General features: G+C 37.7%; 3 protein-coding genes across 4 annotated transcripts; all 3 read right to left on the bottom strand.

The window, feature by feature from the left end:
• Positions 1 to 445: 445 nt before the first annotated feature.
• Positions 446 to 2229, bottom strand: fance (FA complementation group E). The gene is made up of 4 exons (XM_073816225.1): positions 1812 to 2229; positions 1177 to 1732; positions 635 to 811; positions 446 to 537 (listed from the first exon to the last, which is right to left on the bottom strand). The coding sequence occupies exons 1-3, from the start codon at positions 2003 to 2005 to the stop codon at positions 752 to 754; spliced, it is 810 nt and encodes a 269-aa protein (XP_073672326.1). The 5' UTR covers positions 2006 to 2229; the 3' UTR covers positions 446 to 537; positions 635 to 751.
• A 273-nt stretch (positions 2230 to 2502) lies between these two features.
• mkrn4 (makorin, ring finger protein, 4) lies at positions 2503 to 5966 on the bottom strand. 2 transcript variants are annotated; one of them, XM_065246971.1, is made up of 8 exons: positions 5811 to 5966; positions 4812 to 4943; positions 4445 to 4725; positions 4277 to 4371; positions 3907 to 4148; positions 3721 to 3831; positions 3519 to 3636; positions 2503 to 3373 (listed from the first exon to the last, which is right to left on the bottom strand). In XM_065246971.1, the coding sequence occupies exons 1-8, from the start codon at positions 5864 to 5866 to the stop codon at positions 3254 to 3256; spliced, it is 1155 nt and encodes a 384-aa protein (XP_065103043.1). In that variant the 5' UTR covers positions 5867 to 5966; the 3' UTR covers positions 2503 to 3253. The 2 variants fall into 2 exon arrangements, with proteins under 2 accessions (XP_065103043.1, XP_065103042.1); XM_065246970.1 differs by lacking the exon at positions 5811 to 5966 and adding an exon at positions 5468 to 5614.
• Positions 5967 to 6626: 660 nt separating this feature from the next.
• On the bottom strand, positions 6627 to 19904 carry ppardb (peroxisome proliferator-activated receptor delta b). The gene is made up of 8 exons (XM_065246968.2): positions 19205 to 19904; positions 12881 to 13321; positions 11284 to 11435; positions 10869 to 11007; positions 10481 to 10680; positions 10122 to 10325; positions 8523 to 8766; positions 6627 to 8319 (listed from the first exon to the last, which is right to left on the bottom strand). The coding sequence occupies exons 2-8, from the start codon at positions 13260 to 13262 to the stop codon at positions 8072 to 8074; spliced, it is 1569 nt and encodes a 522-aa protein (XP_065103040.1). The 5' UTR covers positions 13263 to 13321; positions 19205 to 19904; the 3' UTR covers positions 6627 to 8071.
• Between the last annotated feature and the right edge of the window lie 280 nt (positions 19905 to 20184).

Here is a 20184-nt window from a genome sequence, read left to right as displayed (position 1 = left end):
TTGTGTTCTACAGAATAAAGAAATGCATACAGGCTAAAAACAACATAAGGGTGAGTAAATGACTGAAATGTAATTTTTGGTTGAACTTTCCCTTTAAAATTGAAAAGGGCTAATACCTGTCTGTTCCTTTCGTAGGACTGGCTCTATAAGGGCTTGACAGGTTGGTCTGGGGTATCGAGTGCAAAGTGACATCACACCTGTGACCAAACAGCGTGAGGCTGGTTCCTCAAGAGACACAATCTAAGAAACACAAGTAAATAAGTGGTATTTTATTGTAGTTAACACACATTTAATATTCAATGCCTGATGCACTACACCCAAAATCAAATGTCACTTTAAAAAAGAAAAAGTTTCATAGTTTATGAAACCTGTGACAAACGTAAACATACTGACCTTCTTAAGTAGGAGGTTTGTTATGACAGCAGAAGCAGTGCTGTGACTGAGGTCTGGGTACAGTTCAAGCAGACAGCTACAAAACTGGGGTAAACTCTGTTCAGGTGCTTCAGACAAATTCAACATTGAACACAGTACTTCCACCTGTATACAATATAAAAGATGAATACTGATGTAAATGTTTATGGAATTTTAAAAGTGAATTTAACAGTTTTTACAGGGTGTGCTGATGTAAACAAACCTCATCTGGGTCACATTCGTGCAATACTTTCAAAGCAGACACAGAGCTCTTATCCCACTGCAAATAAAATATGAATAAGATGCTCAGAATAAGAGTTACATTTACATTATAATAAAATCAAACATCTCTTACCCCTGACTCTGTATCTAGCAATTCTTTAATCACAGGAACAGCGGCCTATCAAGTGAATGTCAATGCATTAGAAATCTCTTCAATAAATTTGGACACAATCACACAACTCTACCAGTTTTTTTATTGAACAACAACAAATGGTATGAAATTTTACACACAAAGAGATCAATTGTAACAGTCCATCTGTGGAAAAATCTGTACGGCATTTTTATCCATTTAATTAAATTATTAGCTAAACATTTTAGCAATAAGAGGTTTAACTGGGTATTCATGTAGCTCATTTGGTAGAGCTTTGCATTAGCAAGTTAAATGTTATGGATTTGATTCCAGGAAAAACAAATATTGATTAAAAAAAATATACATTTATATTTGGATAAAAGTGTCTGCCAAATGCATAACATTCACCTTACCTTTATGTGGTCTGACAGGACTTTTGTGGACCCTAACAGACAAGTCTGCGGTTTGGGTGCAGCACCATGGTCCACACAGTGTGATGTACTCATTTGAGATTCCTCCTGTTCCTCAGTCAACTTCTCTTCTTCTTTGGCTGTACAGAAATCAATCCTTACCCTTTTACTTTGATGAACATCTTCCTCATCAAGATCAATGTTGTCACTTTTTCGTTTTTTCTGAGACAGAACTGCTTGATCATCAGCCTGCTCTTTTTCAATCCCCTGCAAGCAAGATGCCCATCTACCCTTCATATTATCATCTCTAAATCTCTCACAGAGATCCTTTAGCTTCTCTGTGCATGTTGGGGTGAGAAGGGATTCTTTCCTAGTGCCCTCAATATCTCTATAAAGCTGTTTGATTAAGACATATGACCACTGATTTTCACTGTGATCCTGGCTTAGACATTGCAGAAGATGGAGGATACTCTGTTTTGGTAATTTAGTGTGAATGAGATGCAGAAAGCAGAGGAGATTACGCTTGAAGACTTCAGAAAACAGACACACCAACGGTTTCCTGTCAAACAACAGAGCGATTACTTGTTGAGCGTTACTGATATCCAAAAAATATAACGAACCTGTATTGTTTAACTTACGAAACGAGAGCATCCTCATGCACACGAGCTTCCTGCTGGCATAACGTCTCTAAAAAAGGTGCGAGAGAGAAATCTGGATCAGATTTGCGCTGTTTATTATAAACTGTCTGCGCATTGTTTGGCCCTGAATGCAGCGCGTGAACCAGCAACCGCGAGCGTCCATCAAGACGGTGCAACAGAGATTTCGGATCCATTACAATTAAAGCTTTTTACAGACCAAAACACAACTGATGCCTCGGCGTTCAGTCATGTCAAAATTACAGAGTTCTCAGATATCTGAAATATCACGCATTAAATAATTTTCACACATTGAAAATATAAAATAACCATTAAATGAGAAAACTATGTAAAGTACTTAAGTGTAATCTGAAGTAATGAGACAAAAAGTGCCTAAAAGTTTCAATCAATTCTTCGTGTAGCGAAGATAACGAGGCGTTGAACTAACATTTGCACATTACTGACACCTACAGGTTCGGGGTTTGAAATTAGTTCTCAAAAGTATTCACATAATCTCACTTAAAATACTGTTTTTCTGGTTTCAATTAAAATAAAGTCATCACTATAGTTAATAAACGCAAAACACTACAGTATGCATCAACATTGTAATAAATACAGAAATCACAAGTAATTTAGACAATATTTTCCCTTTAGAAATTTACAAACTAATAAAAATTTAGAACTGAACATTGAATAAAGCAGATGATTTTATTCATAAATATACATTTCTATTAAATTCTGCCTTTAGGGACAGAGACGTACAACACACTACACAATAAAAGAACATGGAGGATCAAGTGAGGCAAACAGTGGAACATTTTTTATTTTCACTTTTCTTTGAGTGAATACAAACATACTAAAAGTCATAAAATGTGACGTCAAGTCCTAGTAGAATCAAGTTTTAAACCTGTTAACACTGCTAAAGGGAACAGTTTATCATAAGCCTGCTGACAGGTTGCACATTTAGTGTTTGGCAGAATACTGGCACAATACTATAAACTAGAAAGTATACAAAAATATTAAAAGCCAATTTCATATAAAGGTATCAGACAAGAGGGTGCAACAATCAGGGAGCAGCATAGAAGTATTAAATGATCAACAAGTGGAAAAAAAGCCTAAACAAATAACCATGCATTCAATTTTAAGATCTTAACACTTTTTTTTGCCCTAGACCTCTCCCTTACCTAAACCTTAAGCTACAGAGATCAGAGCATGTAATCTTTTTTCCCCACTCCCTACACAAACTAAGTCAAAAGACTTTCACTATGGTACACACAAACACACAAAGTCAATCACACTGTAAATTTACAAGGCTAAACAATTAGCCAAACAAGAAACGGGATGCTAAAGTAAGCCAACCCTAAGAGACGTACATTTCAGTGCAGAAGAAGCAAAGCTCACTCAAGGTTTATGAGCAAAAATATACATATGGTTCAAGATGGTCCTTAATCGTCAAAAAAATCCAGGAGGTCATCGTCATCTTCATCCAACAGAGTCAAGGCGAAAATGTAGCTCCAGAGTTGGATGCCATCAATGTCTAAATCCTCCAACATCTCAGCAGTGTTCTAAAAAAAAAAAAAAAAAAAAAAAATTAATGAAAATCATTTAGTCATACAATGCCTAAAATGGCTAGATAATGTGAAATGCAACATTAATGCACAACAGCTTACAAATATGGGATTTTGAAGACAATGCATAGCAAAAAGTTACCCTTGGTGTAGAGCGCCTGCGACGGAACGTATGAGATGTGGGCACGTCATGACTGTATATACAATCAGTTTTGAAGGGGCAGCACCCATGACGCATGAAGAAAGTGCACTTTAACTTACTAAAGAAAGAGTAAGCATTATTTTACAAGAAAAACACAAAAATATAACTATACATGACTTAACCCAAATAAAAGCATTCTGACCTGCTCCTTTCTTTGAAAGAGGCGATCAGTGACGCCTTTTCCTCCCCACCACAGACCCAGTGCTTGCTGGGAATGTAAAAGGAGGATTTCACTCTGCACTGTGGACAGCCCCTGTAAAAAAATAAATAATTGACTTCACATTACATGGTTGACAAAACGAAAATAACCTATATTTGGAAAACTCACTTGATGACATCCTCCTGGAAGTCTTTAGTCTTTCGCCAGGTAACAATGCAGCTGATACAGAAGGCATGATTACAGTTGGGAAGGATGCCGTAGCGCCGCTCCTGAGCGGATGTTTTCTCCGAAATCTTGTCCATGCAGATTCCACAGGGCACATCTTTGCTTTGGTCAGTAGTCTCAGAATGTTGCTGCCCTGCGGAGACGGCAGCACCACCTTGATCTGGTCTCTCCGGCAAACCGCTCACCTGTAATCGAGTAACATTGCATTAAAACCAGTTCAAGTCTCAGCGATGTCAAGTAGCTACTGAAACATCTGCAACTTTATGGACACAGACTTGTGTTTTAGCTTCAGATACACAGTTACTTTACGAACCTCAGCAGGTGTTGCATTAGGCACAGATCTTGCTGAGCTGTAGCTGTGTGATGGATTGGCGTCTGTAGCCCTACTTTGCAGCCGGCGTAACGCTTCTGTGGAAAGAAAAGAACTGGTAAACAATGTAACAGACTTGGAGATAACGAAAAAAAGAGGCAAAATTAATACCCTGCTGCTGGGAAGGCGTCTCTTCCACAATCTCTTCCTCCTCTGCAATGCCTGTGGTTAGTCGTTCAAAATTCTGCTGTAACATGCTCATGCTGGTAACCAGGGGCTCGGACCCTCTACGATTCATACTATATGCCCCCTGAGCTGGTAGAAGAGAGGGTTCGGATCCCCGGCGGTCAGCAAAAGCCCGACCAGCCAGAGCAGAAGGGAACACCGCGGGTGCCGAACCTCGTCTGCTGCTCCCTGAAGGCCCTGCATCTGTTGGGGGACCATGGAGGTACCTGCGGTTTGAAACAGACAAGTGCATTTAAGACACGATTTTGATCACCCTTTACTCCATAACTTAAACAGCCAGCTGGATCCTTACCTGCAACGATCACCAAACCAACATCCACCTTTTTGAAAGTACCGGCATTGAACCTGAAACGATGGTAGTGCAGGATACTCATGCAGATAGTAACAGCTTTGACCATAACGGCAAAATCCGTTGATGAATTGCCTGAAAAACAGTTACATAGTTATAGATTATAGTTAAACCATGGTTAGCAATGGCAATCAATGCCCCCAAAAACATAACTAAAAAAACAAACATGGGTTTTGATTTTTGTATGGAAAACAAACATTGATGGGTAACTGCAGGAAAAGTACAAGGAATTCAACCAATTTTTGAAGTTACGTCTTTCAAACCTCTAACGTTAGTAAAAAACCAAGAGCAACAGCGACCCTTTCGCGTTGTTATTGACTACAGCAACATACGGAAACCGTGCAACTTCCAACCTTTTACAGTTAAATCTCGCACTTTTTGTCTGCAAACTCGCGATCCGAATGTATATTTAAAGCCAATCAGTTAGTTTTAGCTGTAAAAAAACGATACACGCTGAAAGTAAAACAAAACTACTCGTTACAGTAACCGGATGTAAACATCTGCTCCGAGAAACGTTAAAGCAGGAAAAGTCACTCTTTCAAACAGATGATCGAAGTAACAAAACAAACGCTTTTCGACATCCAAAAGCACGAAGATACCTGCAGATCTCTCTTTGCCCATTAAAATTGCCTTTTCTCTGCCGTCTGAACGGTATGGTGTACCGATCCATTTAAATGCGCTTTAAAAACTGTGTTTAATGCGGGGTAAGTAAACTGATAGAAGAGTTGAAGCTCGTGAAGTGGAGACCCACGTCACACAGGGCGCGCGCTGACCAACCAGAGCGCTCGAGTATTTCCCATAGAATAAATAGCGACTTCGTAAGACTTGTTTGAATATATTGCATATATTAATTTCTTTACATTATTTGCGAAAGAAAATGCTTGCTTGGAGCAACATTTTAGATCACTCATCTGCACAAAAAATGTCAACAGCTGCACATACCTGCAAACTGCACTGTTGTCTCCTGAGACTTTGGAAGATTGCGCGTCCCTCTCCATCGTGCTGCTTGCCCCTCTTTGCCTGATGAATGACTAATGACCCGCACACTTTTATAATTGTTGGGCGGGGCCTTCCCATTTGGCCTTGTGGACATCCCAAAATGTAATAGGTGTGTTCGACTTCATGCGGGGCTGCGCAGACCGATCAAAGCACCGCGAGAGTTGTACTTTCGAACCGCTCTCGCGGTACTTTGATGTCACAAGCCAATCCGTCTGCGCAGCGCCGTATGTTTTGACTGGCAATATTTCACTTTTGGATAATATTTTAAAATCAAAATTCAGATGGTGCAATATGGCACCGTCCTGGATAAAACCAGACGTTTTGTTACTCATAAAATTAATATTCATCGACACCAAATTTATGCTTACTAAAATTGTTCTGATATTTTTAACTGGCATTTGGTGAATCATTAATTTTTTTTAAACAAATAGAGTAGCCTACTAGAGTATTTGACTAATACTATTGTTTAAAATTAATGTAAAACGCTTATTTCATTTGCATATGAGCTGCAGATAACCCTCCCAACAAAAAATATGAATTCATATGCAAACCTACAGACAATTATTTCCATAGTTAATATCGCTAATGCATTGCATTGCTAATACATCTTATGAGAAAACGACAATAATACCATGTAGTCAATTTATATTGCTGTTTTCTTTATGCTAATAAGCTTTTACTGTAAACTTGTGAAAAACACTGTAGATATAAACTTGAATAAAACAAGACATTTCTAACTTGGATCTTAGAAGAAATGCAGTTATTAGAAACATGTTCAGGGTGACATAGTCATAGTCATCATCTGTACAGTATTATGTGTGAGTTATACAGAAATTGACACAAATAAATTCTTAAACATCTGACTTATAGATTTATTTCTACATGTGAAATGGTAGATGTGTTGTTCCACATTTTAATACAAATAAACTTAATTCAGTCAAAATTTAATATGACTTGAATGTTTTAAATAATTCACGATTGTTTTATGACAAGACCTGTAAACCAAAAATCACTCTGATTCGAAAAAAAAAAAATAATTACAGTAAATTTAAGTACATACTTAAAAAAAAGTTCAATGTACATATTTATGACATGACCCTAAGTAATTGATGCACCACTTTTCTATTAAGGCCACTCATTTAGAGTATGAATTTAAATGTATATGTATACTGTATTTTCAGTTTGACCTTAATGTTTGAACAAAACCATAGCTTGCAGGTTTTCAATCATTCAGACAATATTCACAGAACATATTCAATCAACATGTTCAACATGCCATTTTTCTTGCCCTTAAAACTATTCAGCAGAAAAACTATAACATATTAATGGAAGACCTAACTTAATACATTTGCATTTCAAGGGGACAATGAAATGTAATTGAGGTCTCAGTTTGGTAAGTATGACCTACACACTGGTACCAGATAGTATGATGTAATACAGGTACACAGTCATGGTACCAGTGAAAAGATCAGCACATACGAATCAGAACACATCAGAAGAAATTATTAATATCTCCTTCCAAAACACAAAATAAAAGATGGCGTTTCCACTGTTGTGGCGTAGGCTCAGGTCAAAGGAAGAGTTAGTCTATATGATAACTATGTGAATTAATAAAAATTGAAAAATTTGTTTTCAGTTTCAATTCAAATATATTTGTAGCAGCCGACACTGAAAACAATAAAATAATGTAACATAATTCCAAAATAACTGACTGCTGTACAGTTTTATGTGGACTATACCTTTTACTTATGTAAAAGTGCTTAATCAAAAAATAAAATCAAGAGGAAAAATAATCACAAGAATGAAAGCCCTACAAACACAAAACACACACGGTAAATGGCATGACAAAAGCTTGTATTTGAGACCACGCTCTCTGTCGTCAAAAAAACAACATATCACATATACTTGCAAACCAAAATCATGATGGACAAGACAACTTCTAAAGGTGTTAGCCCTCATCAAGCCAATGAAGTAGTATCAAAGATAATATCTGTTAAATGTCCTGTATATAAGAACATACTTGAGTTTATTTTCTTAAAAATCACTCCTCACAATTAGAGAAATTCAGTATTCCAACTCAAAATTTGTAAAAGTTCTTTACAAAATGCATTTCTAAAAATCCCATGGCACCAGAAGTACCATTAATCGTGTGCACTCTCTCCACACAGGAGGGAATTTGGGAGTCCAATCTCCAGTCCTTGAGTTCAGTACATGTCCTTGTAAATTTCTTGTAAAAGTGGGTGAAGGGAGGTTTCAGATTCAGTCTTTTTGATCATCTGAACCAGCTGGGCATTCTCTGTGACCAGCTGTCTGAGGTCAGCCATCTTCTGGAGCAATTTGGGAAAGAGATGAGCAGAATCAGGGTGGTGCACCTGAAGATGCTGGTCGAGAGCTTGCAAGATGCCATCCTGGATCTGCTCCACCTGCTTCACGTTCATTAACCCTGGACGATCTAGAACAAAGACAGACAATGGTCTTTTTCAGGACTTGCAATTTACATATAGCTATCATGTATCCACTATAAAAATGTTATTTATGCCAAAACAAATATTTAGTAAAAGATTCTAATCCCTTTAATGTTTTATTTATTTTACTGACAGATTCAGATTCTTGTGTGGACAGCAAAGAATATACACAAGTTTATATTCCCCTTACCTCCACACAGTATGATGGCCGCCACAAATAGAGCCAGGTCACTGTCATCGAGCTCCAGAGCATTAAATTTGACTGCAAACTCAAATTTGGGCTCCATGATCTCACTGAAAGGTTTGCGCAGACTACGCAAAAACTCTCTTGTAACAAAGCCCTTCCCATTGGCTACCAGCAGCCCGTCCTTATTCATAAGAGATGGGAGCATTGAAAATATGGCCTCATGGACTCCGTATTTCAATAGCGTTACCTAAAAGGCATAGTGAAAGATTAATTACGTAGTTAAAGGAAAACACCACAGTTTTTCAATATTTTACTATGTTCTTACCTCAGCTTAGACTAATTAATACACACCTATCTTTTTTCAATGCGTGCACTTAATCTTTGTACCGTGCGTCGTGAATGTGTTAGCATTTAGCCTAGCCCCATTCATTCCTTAGGTTCCAAACAGGGATGAATTTAGAAGCAACCAAACACCTCAATTTTTTCCCTAATTTTTTTCCATATTTAAAGACTGTTACAAGAGTAGTTAGACGAGTAAGTATGGTGGCACAAAATAAAGCATGGTGATTTTTTTTAAGCAGATAAAAAATGAGAACTATATTGTATGGTGGAAGAGGACTTAGTTTGCAGCACTTTGACCTCGGTGAGCAGTAACATCATCACTCCTGACTACTCCCCCTCTGGCTCAAACTTCTGTTAATATTACTGCGCCCGAAATCAAATCCATCCCTGTTTGGATCCTAATGCTGCGTTACACCAACCGCGGTAAATGGCGTGAAGTGCGAGTGATTTCAATGTTAAGTCAATGTGAAGACGCCTTGACGCACGTCTGGAGGTCCCGCGGCGCGGAAGAGGCGTTTGGCGCGTCGTGGAAGACAAGTTTCCGCCTCATTCTTATTTCTATACAGGAGACAGAAATAAAAAGGACCTCGCTTGGAAGAGTGTCAGTGAGGACATTAGGCAACCTGGTAAGTTGTAATACACACTTCGCTTTTAAGTCACGTGACGTTTATCGACCCGCGCCGTTTATTTTCCCCCTATAGTAAGGTTACCAAATACGAACTGGTAACTCTAAGTTTAGGTTAGAACATAGTAAAATATAAAAAAAATTGCTGTTTTCTTTTAAGTCCGTATCGTTACAGATAAATAATAAATATCATATATGTGACCCTGGATCACAAAACCAGTTATAAGTGTCTGAAAGCTGAATAAATAAGCTAGGAATGGACAATATTTGGACGAGATACAACTATTTGAAAATTTGAAACCTGAAAAAAAAAAGAGAAAATTGCCTTTAAAGTAGTCCAAATAAAGTCCTTAGCAACACATATTACTAATAATGTTTATTTATTTACTGTATGAAATTTACAACATATTTTCATGGAACCTGATCTTTACTTAATATCATAATAATTTTTGGCATAAAAAATCTATATTTTTGACTCATACATGTATTGTTTCACAAATATACCCATGCGACCTTTGACTGGTTTTGTGGTCCATGGTCACATATTTTATAACATCAAATATTTATTGGTTGTTTAAGACTAGATAAGATCAGATAATTTGGGAGAAGTTACAATAACCTGGGATTGTTCTGACCTGATCATTAAGGTAGAGATCCACAAAGCCAGGGATGTTTTTGGCAAACTCTGTGAGCTCCCGTACAGTTTCCACTGTCGTGCACTGGCAGCGATAGAAAACATGGACCCCAATCTCTTTATTTGGTGGGGCTCCATTAAGCTGATTCCAGACCAGCCCATTTTCTGCCTGCCACAGCGAGTCCATATCATGGATTACGAAAGGCTGAAAATATAAAGGGAACACGATTGACTCAAGACTGAAACCGAAGCAGATAAAAAAAATGTGTACAGAAAGAAATATCTAAAATGAGTTTACAATGTAAAGCCACGACAAACCAAAAATAGGCTGAAGCATTTCAATACAAGCAATGTTCATACCGCTGTGCAGCTAGTCTTGCCCGTGAGGATGCTCCGTGCTTTCTTCTTGGTCATGTTGAGGTTCTTCAGGTAGGCTGTGTTAACATGCTTGGCCAAGGTTTTGAGGTCAGCCCCTCCAGAGCTCTGCTGTTTCTCCCCTGCGAGCAGACCGGCCACCAGCTTCTTTTTCTCTGCTTCAGGCATGCGTCCATACCTGATCGCTGAGAGAAAAAAATAAATTTGTAATACCCAGCATACATCCAAAAAGCAAGCAGTTTATAGATACTGTGACTATTAATCTGTAGTTTGCATTATATATCTAATATTACTTTTAATTGGGATCAATGTAAGCGGTACAATACTGAACTTAAAATGCTTTTTAATCATTGCATGCATGTGGGATACTCACCGTCGTGAGACATGCCCAATGCCAGGCACTTCTGAAAGCGACAGTACTGGCATTTGTTCCGGTTCTTTTTCTGGACTTTGCAGGCACGTTCACACCGCTCGTACTCTAGCTTCATACGAATGGTGCGTCTGAAAAATCCCTTAAAAAAGATGACACTTCCTTACTGAATGACAATAATGACATGCTCTTGGATCACAGAAAGATGAGTTTAAACATTAGGAAGTAACTTAGGAGATGGATAATAAACATGTAAGTGATAAGCCTTAGTCACTGAATTAAAGCCTTCATCTTTTTAATAATGTCCTCTCTTTAAAGACATTCCAGCAAACTTGAATATGCACAACAGGCATAAAGTGTTTCTGGTGGCTAGAACAAGTCACTTGTTGTTCATCTGTTTGCAGTCATGCAAAATTACCTTGCAGCCTTCACAAGCATGAACTCCATAGTGAAATCCTGAGGCTTTATCTCCACATATGCGGCATTCAACATTTAGACCTAAATTACTGGTGGCGTCCTGGCCTAGCCGTAACTGGTCGGACAGTGAGAGCGTGGGGACCTGTAATGGATCTGTAAAAGATACAGATGAAGACTACTGCAAATTAAGTATATAAATGGGTGCATTCATTGCGACTAACAGCCTATATAGCAATGGAAAACAGAACTACAGTGGATCTAATGACCAAGTTGAGGTTTACTGTAAAATGTATGTTCCACCCCTGTAGAGCTCAGTGGTATAGCAGCACAAAAGTTCATGGGTTCAAACCCAGAGAGCACACATACATATTGATAAAAATGATATATTTATATTAACCAAACAGAAAGGGCTTTATGATTTAAAACGAAAGTATTTAAGTAAACAGTACTAAACAGTAGCGTACTTGAAGCAAAAATAATATTCAGCAAATGCAAACTTCCATCAAACATAAGAGGCGATGCATAGCTTTAGCCTACATTAATGCTTATTGCGTTAATGTAGCAAGTTCCTCTTCAGCCATTTCACGCTGTTATGTTTATAATAGTTAATTGTTCAGAGAATGACGATTTTGAAAAATCAGTCCCTCCAGAAAAACATCATTATGCGATCTCATGATTCAAAGCATAATCAGCCAAAGTCGCATACACGGGGGCCGCATTTTTTCAATTACGCCGCACTCTCGCAGCGTAAATTGCAGATTTCCGTGCGCAAAATAAAATATGCGGGGCTTATGTGATGTGAACATAATGAAAAGCTGCAAACAGTTTTTTTTCAAGTTCCCGTAGTTTTTGCAAGTTCCTGCAGTTTCATAGCATAAAATTGCATAAATATCCTGCATATTCCATCACATTTTTTTAAGAAAACGTGCCGCAAGATCAAGGATTTTTGCCCACAACAATCAAAAAATGGTGTGAAAACAATGGAGTAAACGGTGAAAACGATGGAGTAGTGTAAATGACAGGTGTAAATGTGGCAAAAGTACAGCATTTTAAAACGTAAACACATTAATGTAAACATGGCCCGAGACAACGTAGTGACAAAACGTGCTCTGTAGAACAGTGTGTCTGTTTTGGGCTACTGTAGAAACATGGCAGCGACCCGCAGTGTATGTGGATAAAAACGGCTCATTCCAAGCTAATAAAAACAATACAGTTCATTACGTAAGGTATTTATACACCACTGATAATATAGTTATGAATATTATACTGCATTTCTGTCGAGAGATCCTTTCTTTAAGTAGCACATTTAACTTCATTTATATTAGGAGTGGTAAACTAAAACAGTATTAAAGGTTTGAGATGTTCAATCTGACTTCACTAAACCAAAAGTACTTCATGTGATTTGTCACTGCTACCACAATAAACTTCTTCATCAAGATCTTCAACATTCTCATCATTTTTTCTTCCAGTGAATATGAGAAGTAAAACTACTGGGATAGCATGTTGCGTACAAAGTCTGTGGGAAAAACTGAATAATGGCACTTAATGCAAGTCATAGTCAAACTAGTACTGGACTTGAAAACTAAAGCAACTTTTACCTTGAAAGGTTTGAGCGGTTTCAGACACTTTGCAATTCGTCTGAGGACTCTCATGTTCCGTCCCACTTCCGTTCTTAAGATTCATCCTGCTGGGTGAAATCCCTATTCCCGTGGTGTCACAAGCCTCGCTGCCCTCCACCTCCTCACCCGACGCTGAGCCCGGCTCCTGGAGGTCTGACATCACACAGTCTGAAGACACAGACTCGCCCTCCTGGGCAGCAATCCATGTTGTGTCTTCAAGAATCTGGGCAGAGTTCAAGTCTGGCTGCGGAGACGGCTGGACTTCCATAATTCCCATCAATTCCACGTTCCCCCGGGCCTCTGCTAGTTCCACAGGGCTGTCACATTTTATTTCTGAGGTAGGTTGCTCAACCTGTTCCATGGTTCTCCTGTCTGGCCGCTAAATCTCATGACTATCCATCACGTGACATTTTCACTCTTCTGAGAACACAAGACACGAAAGAGTCACTTATTCTCATAGTACATCAAATACACAATTGTGTGTCATTAGTGAATCACAATATGACCATCTTCATAATCTAGATGATACTGTGTTTAACCCAATATAAAAAAAATCTATACTTATTCAAAAATGATTCATTTATTAACAAATAACATTCCATGACATAGACAATCTCTCAATAAAGTGGTAAACCAACTTTCATGTTAGCTTGCGCATTCATTGCTCTTTCTCAGTTCTGTTCATTCATTCCCCACTTTCCATTACATACATGACCTATATCTTTTCGAGTCGCTGAGACGCAAACCACGCTGTCAGTAACTGCTGGCTTGTGGTATATTTAGTCTACACAGTCTGTAAGGTGATAAAGCCATTATGAGACTCTGCTAGGTTGTTTACTTTAAATGATAAGATAAACCTGAAAAGAAAGCTTCTGTGCAGGAATACACACAAGACCAGAGTTTAACTAATTCTTACAAAACTCCAATCAAACATCATTGTTCCTGATCATATGACCAAAATAAGTTTTTTAAACAATATAAAATAAAAAGAATACTAAGAAGGGTGTAACTGAAACCTTAAGAAACAATATTATGTTTTAACGCCCCACAAGTGGAAATGTACATTATCTGCAGGTCATATGTATTAAAATCTGAGGCTGGGTTTTATTGAGCAAAATATCTCTGCAATTTTGGGATGAATGGCGGTATACAATAAATAGCTCATGTTTTTTGATTAAAGTGGGAACTATGTTACAATGCAAGTCAAAGCCTCATGTGAGATGTCAAACTCATACTATTAAAATAGGGTATGATGAAAATAAAAATCAAATAAGGGGGTTTTCTGTGTTAGGGTTAGGAAACACACACAACATGCAAGCTGGTTGGAAAGTAACGTCTGACCTCACTGCACATTTCTGGGGAAAATTCCTGTTCCAAAGAATAAGGGTGATGCTATTGCTTCATCCTGTATCCCGCTGGGAAAAATTATGATACACAACTAAACTCAATATAACGCCCAGCTATAGTCAAACAGGGGACATTGTCTGTAATGACTAAGTAAAAACATTATAAACTTGCATCAATTGGCCTCAGAAGAGCTATATTAACCCCCTGGAGCCATGTGGATTACTTCTGTGAAGGATGAATGAACTTCTTCGGCTTCAAATCCGAAGCACCATTTACTACCATTATAAAGCTTGGAACAGCCAGGACATTTTCTAATATAACTCTAATATTGTTGGTCTGAATAAAGATAATCATTTACTTTGAGGATTGCTTGAGGGTGAGTAAATAATGGGGGCTTGAATTTTTGCTGAACTATCCCTTTAAAGGAAAATACCACTGTTTTTCAATATTTTACAATGTTCTTACCTCAACTTAGACAAATCAATACATACCTATCTTTTTTCAATGCGTGCACTAAATCTTTGTACAGCGCGTTGTAAATGTGTTAGCATTTAGCCTAGCCCCATTCATTCCTTAGGATCCAAACAGGGATTAATTTAGAAGCCACCAAACATTTCCACTTTTTTTCTTTATTTTATAAAAAGATTGTTACATGAGTAGTTACACAAGTAAGCACAAAATAAAACGTTGCAATTTTTTAAGGGGATTAAAATGAGAACTATATTGTATGACGGAAGAGCACTTGGTTTGCAGCAGTAACATCATCACTCCTGACTACTCCCCCTCTCGCTCAAACTTCCGTCAATATTACTGCGCCCAAGGTCAAAGTGCTGCAAACTAGGTGCTCTTCCGCCATACAATGGCGCTTTTCCATTGCATAGTACCCCACGGTTTAGTTTAGTTTGGGTCGGGTCAGCTCACCTCACTTTGGTGTGGTTAGCTTTTCCATTAAGTTTAGTATCACTTCGTAGTGGGTGGGATTATAGGCGTGTCGTTATATTTACGCTGCCTACTGCTGTGACATCAAGTGAGAGCGTTGTTGTACATTCCCATTCATTCATTTATTTATTTCTCAGTCTGCCACAAAATTAAAATTGGCCACCACAAATAGATGTTTGCACATCACATTTATAACTACCTCTGTCATACATGACAGTTTCTGTTCAAACCCCCGACCCGTGGTGTCAGTCGACGGCGCTCCGCTGAGCCTCATTCAAGTTGCATTTAAGCATATAATGCGGACGTGCATGTCACGAATGTGCCGCCACAAACTGCAAGTCTGGAAAAAACTGTTATGGTGTCCCGGCTTCTCAACCTGTGGATGTTTTTCATCGCTAAAAGGGTGTTTGGAAACTTATAGCAGAACACAGATAACAACATGTTTGCTCGAGACAGCGCAAGCTAGCAGTAAGCTAAAGCTAATATTTACATTATAGCGATGACGCTTCTCTCAGACCAATCAGTGACCTACAGTGTTTTCGCGTCACGTTTGGTATCAGCTCGGGTCGCTTGGAACCCCAACCGAGGGGGTACGAAAAAAAGTATCGGGTACTACGTACTGCACCCAATGGAAAAGCCCCCAAAAGTAAGCTGACCCGACCCAAACTAAACCAAACCGTGGGGTACTATGCAATGGAAAAGCGCCACAATACAGTTCTCATAAAATATTGAAAAACAGTGGTGTTTTTCTTTAACATTGGCTTAAAATATATGCTAAGTTGTTGCAATACACAAAAACAAGAGAGCGTATTTTTAATTTCCTATTTGCATGGCAAACAATTTAACCATAACCTATCCTCACAAAAGCAAATAGATTGTGTTTCAATTGGTGAAAAGTGTATGTTTCTGGTCAGCTGTTTATTCAATGTATTAAAGTTAAACTAAATCAGCAGAAAAAGCTATCACAATACATGGGTAATCTGTGTACTATCCAAAACTGTCACCACCAATTAAGCAAGATGAGACACAAGAGGTACTTAATTGCTGAACGAGGTCACGTCCTTGATGTCTCAATGTGGGAGCCATCGATAACAGATGTGAGTCTTTGGTCTTATGGAGGATGAAGACCACTACCAGAGTTTGTAATCCTTGGATTCTGACGAGAGGATTAGGATACGCCTTGCCCACAAAACAAACAATGCAATTCAATGAGAAATGTCAGTTGCACACTGAGGGAAAAGACTAAGGCTACCCTATATGTATAGGCTGTATGTGAACCGATAACAAATGCTTTGAGCTACTGTTGAGACTTGTCAGCAACCAGTCGTGCTGGTTCTCAGGTTATCTACATTGTACAGAGGTTGCATGCAAGAGGCAACCCGCACAGAGGAACTAAATGAGTCAATGTGCGTAAGTCATGACAGACACACATACCAGTGTATAGACCTCTTAGTTGCTTCGTTGGCTTTTTAATAGTTAAAGACCAAAAGAAAACATAGGCGACTTTAAATAAATGATTGAAAAGCTAAACTTGTGCAAGACAACTGTTGTTCAAGGTTAAAATGTAGAGCTCAGTAAACGTATGGGAAGATAAACGGTGTTAATGATTTTTGTGTGCAAGGTCAAATGTAATACATGGGGCCATTCAAATAAAAAAATTTTCTTAGCGATGTTATGAACTTTTAACCAAGCAAATATCTATAACTCTTTCTGTTATTCAAATCCTTTTTCTCAATCTTTTAACACAGACACTCCCACATGACACATACTGTAGTATGTACTTTAGTAAAATTCCTAGATAGTATTTTTGAACCGATATGTATACTACAATTACTACAATATATACAAAAGCTATAGTATACTAAAATTTACCACTAAAGTATACAAGAGCAAATAGTAAAATATTCCACTGTATTTTTATGCCTGTGTTTATTATATTAACCTGTTAAAGCGGACGGGCCCGTGCGTGGTACAGACGCGTTTTTGTTTACAAACTATTAAGTTTACAATACATTATACTGATGAAGAAGGTTATTAAACTTGTCATGCCATATATCATTAGAAAGGTTGAGGGGTTTAGATTTCATTTCTAAGTGCTGTTCCATGAAATAAATGCTCTAGCAAAACTAATAATACATTTTATGCAACAAGGTCATATTTAAATTTGTTCATTCATAAAATGACTTCACGCTCTTATTATGAAACTGCGCCTCCCTCATAACTTTAGACGAGTTCACACTGCTGAGATCTCATTGCTTAGCATTCACAATATAACATCCATTTGCAGTTTTAGTCCACAAACGTATTACATATGAGAAATATTGATATTTCTTTGTTGTTTCCATGGGATTTTGCATAAAATAATCCTAAATCCATATTGTTATTCAACAACTGCATACGCAGCGCGATTCTACTATGGAAAAGGCATACGAGATCAGGTCAGTCAGAGTATTATATTTAAAATGAGTCCACACACACACATTATGATTAATATTTCACATACAGCTAATAAGTTTAGTGTTTTATTGATGTTTTTGTGTGTTTTTTCGTGCACCTGTTATCTGCAGTAACTTAGACTGCTTGTCATTCTGATGCACATTCGCTATTTGCAGACATTGTTGATGTACGTTACCTAACATTATGCAAGTACTCTGAATGTATATTGTGAGGACAAAAGCTTATTATTAGTAACAGATCGCTGTCTGTGTGCTTTTCTATCGCCCATCAGTGAATGAATGGTTACGCAATTTACTCGCGATAGAGATACGTCACCGCCATTAATATCAATGCCTCTTTTATCACTTCACAACAACTGGTGAGTGCTTTAGTTTGTAAAACATGAGGTGTCCACAATGTAAATAGTTTTATTTATATTTTAAAAGCTTCATAATTACTATGTTCTGTGTAGTTTACGGTTACTAGTTTATTTCAATATTTAAATTATAACACATTTTTGTCAAATGTGTATACAATGTTTTTATGTAATAAATAAAGTTTTGTAGATACATACTCTAGGTAATAACCACATGTAAATAATTAATTTATAGAGCTTTTTCTACTTTATTCTACATCATTATAGCAGGTGATGATTTGGAGCAGCCCAGTGGCCATTTTTTGAAATGTGCCATGGTGAAGATCAAAGCTTACAGTAACCTTATTTTTTATCATATCATCTTCAAATTTAAAACATAGATTAGTCAGACATGTGGTCTTAAGTCTATGTTGTATTTGGGTTGGTATGGCACATTTAATATGACATTATTAATTAAATAAAAACACGTTTAATTTTAATAAAACATTTTCACCACACTTCAGTGTCTATAACATTTAGCTTTTTTTACATATCTGAATTCTGATAACTGAGAAGTAAAGACACAAGTGTCTTCTTTTTAGAGGTATCAAAATTGTGTCTGTAGGTCACAAGGGTTTTGGAACTACAGCTGTTTTAGTGTGGGCATGTAAATTTCATGATTTGGCCTGAAAACGGCTGTCTGGATTAACAGGTTAAGGTCTGTTTGATGCAGAAAACAGTAATCCTGCCATGATGACAGCTGAATGTATTGCCTCTGGTTGGCTAGTCAGCAATGTTTAAGCAATAAGTTAAATAAACAATATGCTGACCAATACATTTTCTAATCTCAGATCTTACAGTATGTTAATAGTTAGCTACAAAATAGTTAGTTAAATAAGCAAAGTTTGTAAATGTATAACAAAACTTTTAAAATATCAGTACTATGAAATCGACAGACAACACAAATGGTGACAGGCCTTGATGTTGAAATAATGACAAATAATCAAAAACTAAGTTAGACTGAGGGGCACATAACGTTATATGCCTGACAGACCCTACCAAATATAGCTAACAAAAACATTAGCTTAAAATGGTAACAGTACCTACTGAACAGACTACAGCATACATTTACTATGCTACGGACATCTACGGCATGACTTAAGCAAACATGGGACATTATTAAAGCAAAATTGCAGATTTTTGGCTAACTAGCTGTTTTAGTTTACCTTGGGTTTACGGGCTTGTTTCGAAGTTTCCAAGCTGTCGATCAGATATAAATAAAATCTTCGCGGATGGAGCTACGTTGATTTCAAACTTAGATGAGTTCATAGTCTGTCGCTTTCTATTAAATTTGTCATCACTATGTCCCCATGTCTCTCATTCCACAAATGCTAGTCTGAGGTTAGCACCAGCTAGCATAATGCTAACATGTTTTTTTCGTTTTCTGTCCACGTTGTAAAATTTCTCCTTGACAAAACAGTTACTGTTTTATATGTCTCAAATTGGAAATACAGGTCCCTCCCTCTGAAATGTCTGTTATATCCACTTTGTTCTAAAAGTCCAGATTGAAGAGAAAGCAGGCGATGACCAACGCGCTGTTATTCCAAGATCAACTTTTGCTCAATCTGGTCTAGTAACTCCATTCACTTTGATTACTCGGTTGTCAGGGATGACAGAAATAAACAAACTAGAAAACCAACGCGTGTATTCAAATCTTGCCTGTAGGGGTCGCGCCTCGGCTCAAATTCATCGACTGGATAGAAAAGTTAATTTATCGAATTCGTTTGACCGCGGCAACCTCAAGAAAAATAAAACGAGCAAGACCCGTGTGAGTAAATTAATCTGCGTAGAAATTCAACACATTAGTGAGATTCGTCAAGAAGAGCTCAACAAAATTCCCAGACGGTTTGACGTGTGATCTGATCACATGACATGCATCTATCCAATGGCTGCTCCGTTTAGAGTTCAGTGTGATTTCTGCGCTGGGAAGGCTGGTTGGACTTGGACTATGACATCAAAGTAACGCGAGAGCGATTTAAATGGACGGCTTTAGAATCGCTCTCGCGGTACTTTGATTTCATATACCGATTGGTTTGGAAGTCGAACACTCCTTTTCCTTTCTAGGTTTTAAAGGCGTTTGTGTGGTTGCAGCACACGTAAAGCATGGCGTGAATGTTACGTAATTCACAGAGGCAAGAATATTAAA

The sequence above is a fragment of the Paramisgurnus dabryanus genome, chromosome 11, assembly GCF_030506205.2.
Source record: "Paramisgurnus dabryanus chromosome 11, PD_genome_1.1, whole genome shotgun sequence".
In the NCBI taxonomy this organism is placed as follows: domain Eukaryota; kingdom Metazoa; phylum Chordata; class Actinopteri; order Cypriniformes; family Cobitidae; genus Paramisgurnus; species Paramisgurnus dabryanus.
The sequence above is the reverse complement of the archived record's forward strand: the minus strand, read 5'-3'. Positions and strand labels throughout refer to the sequence as shown.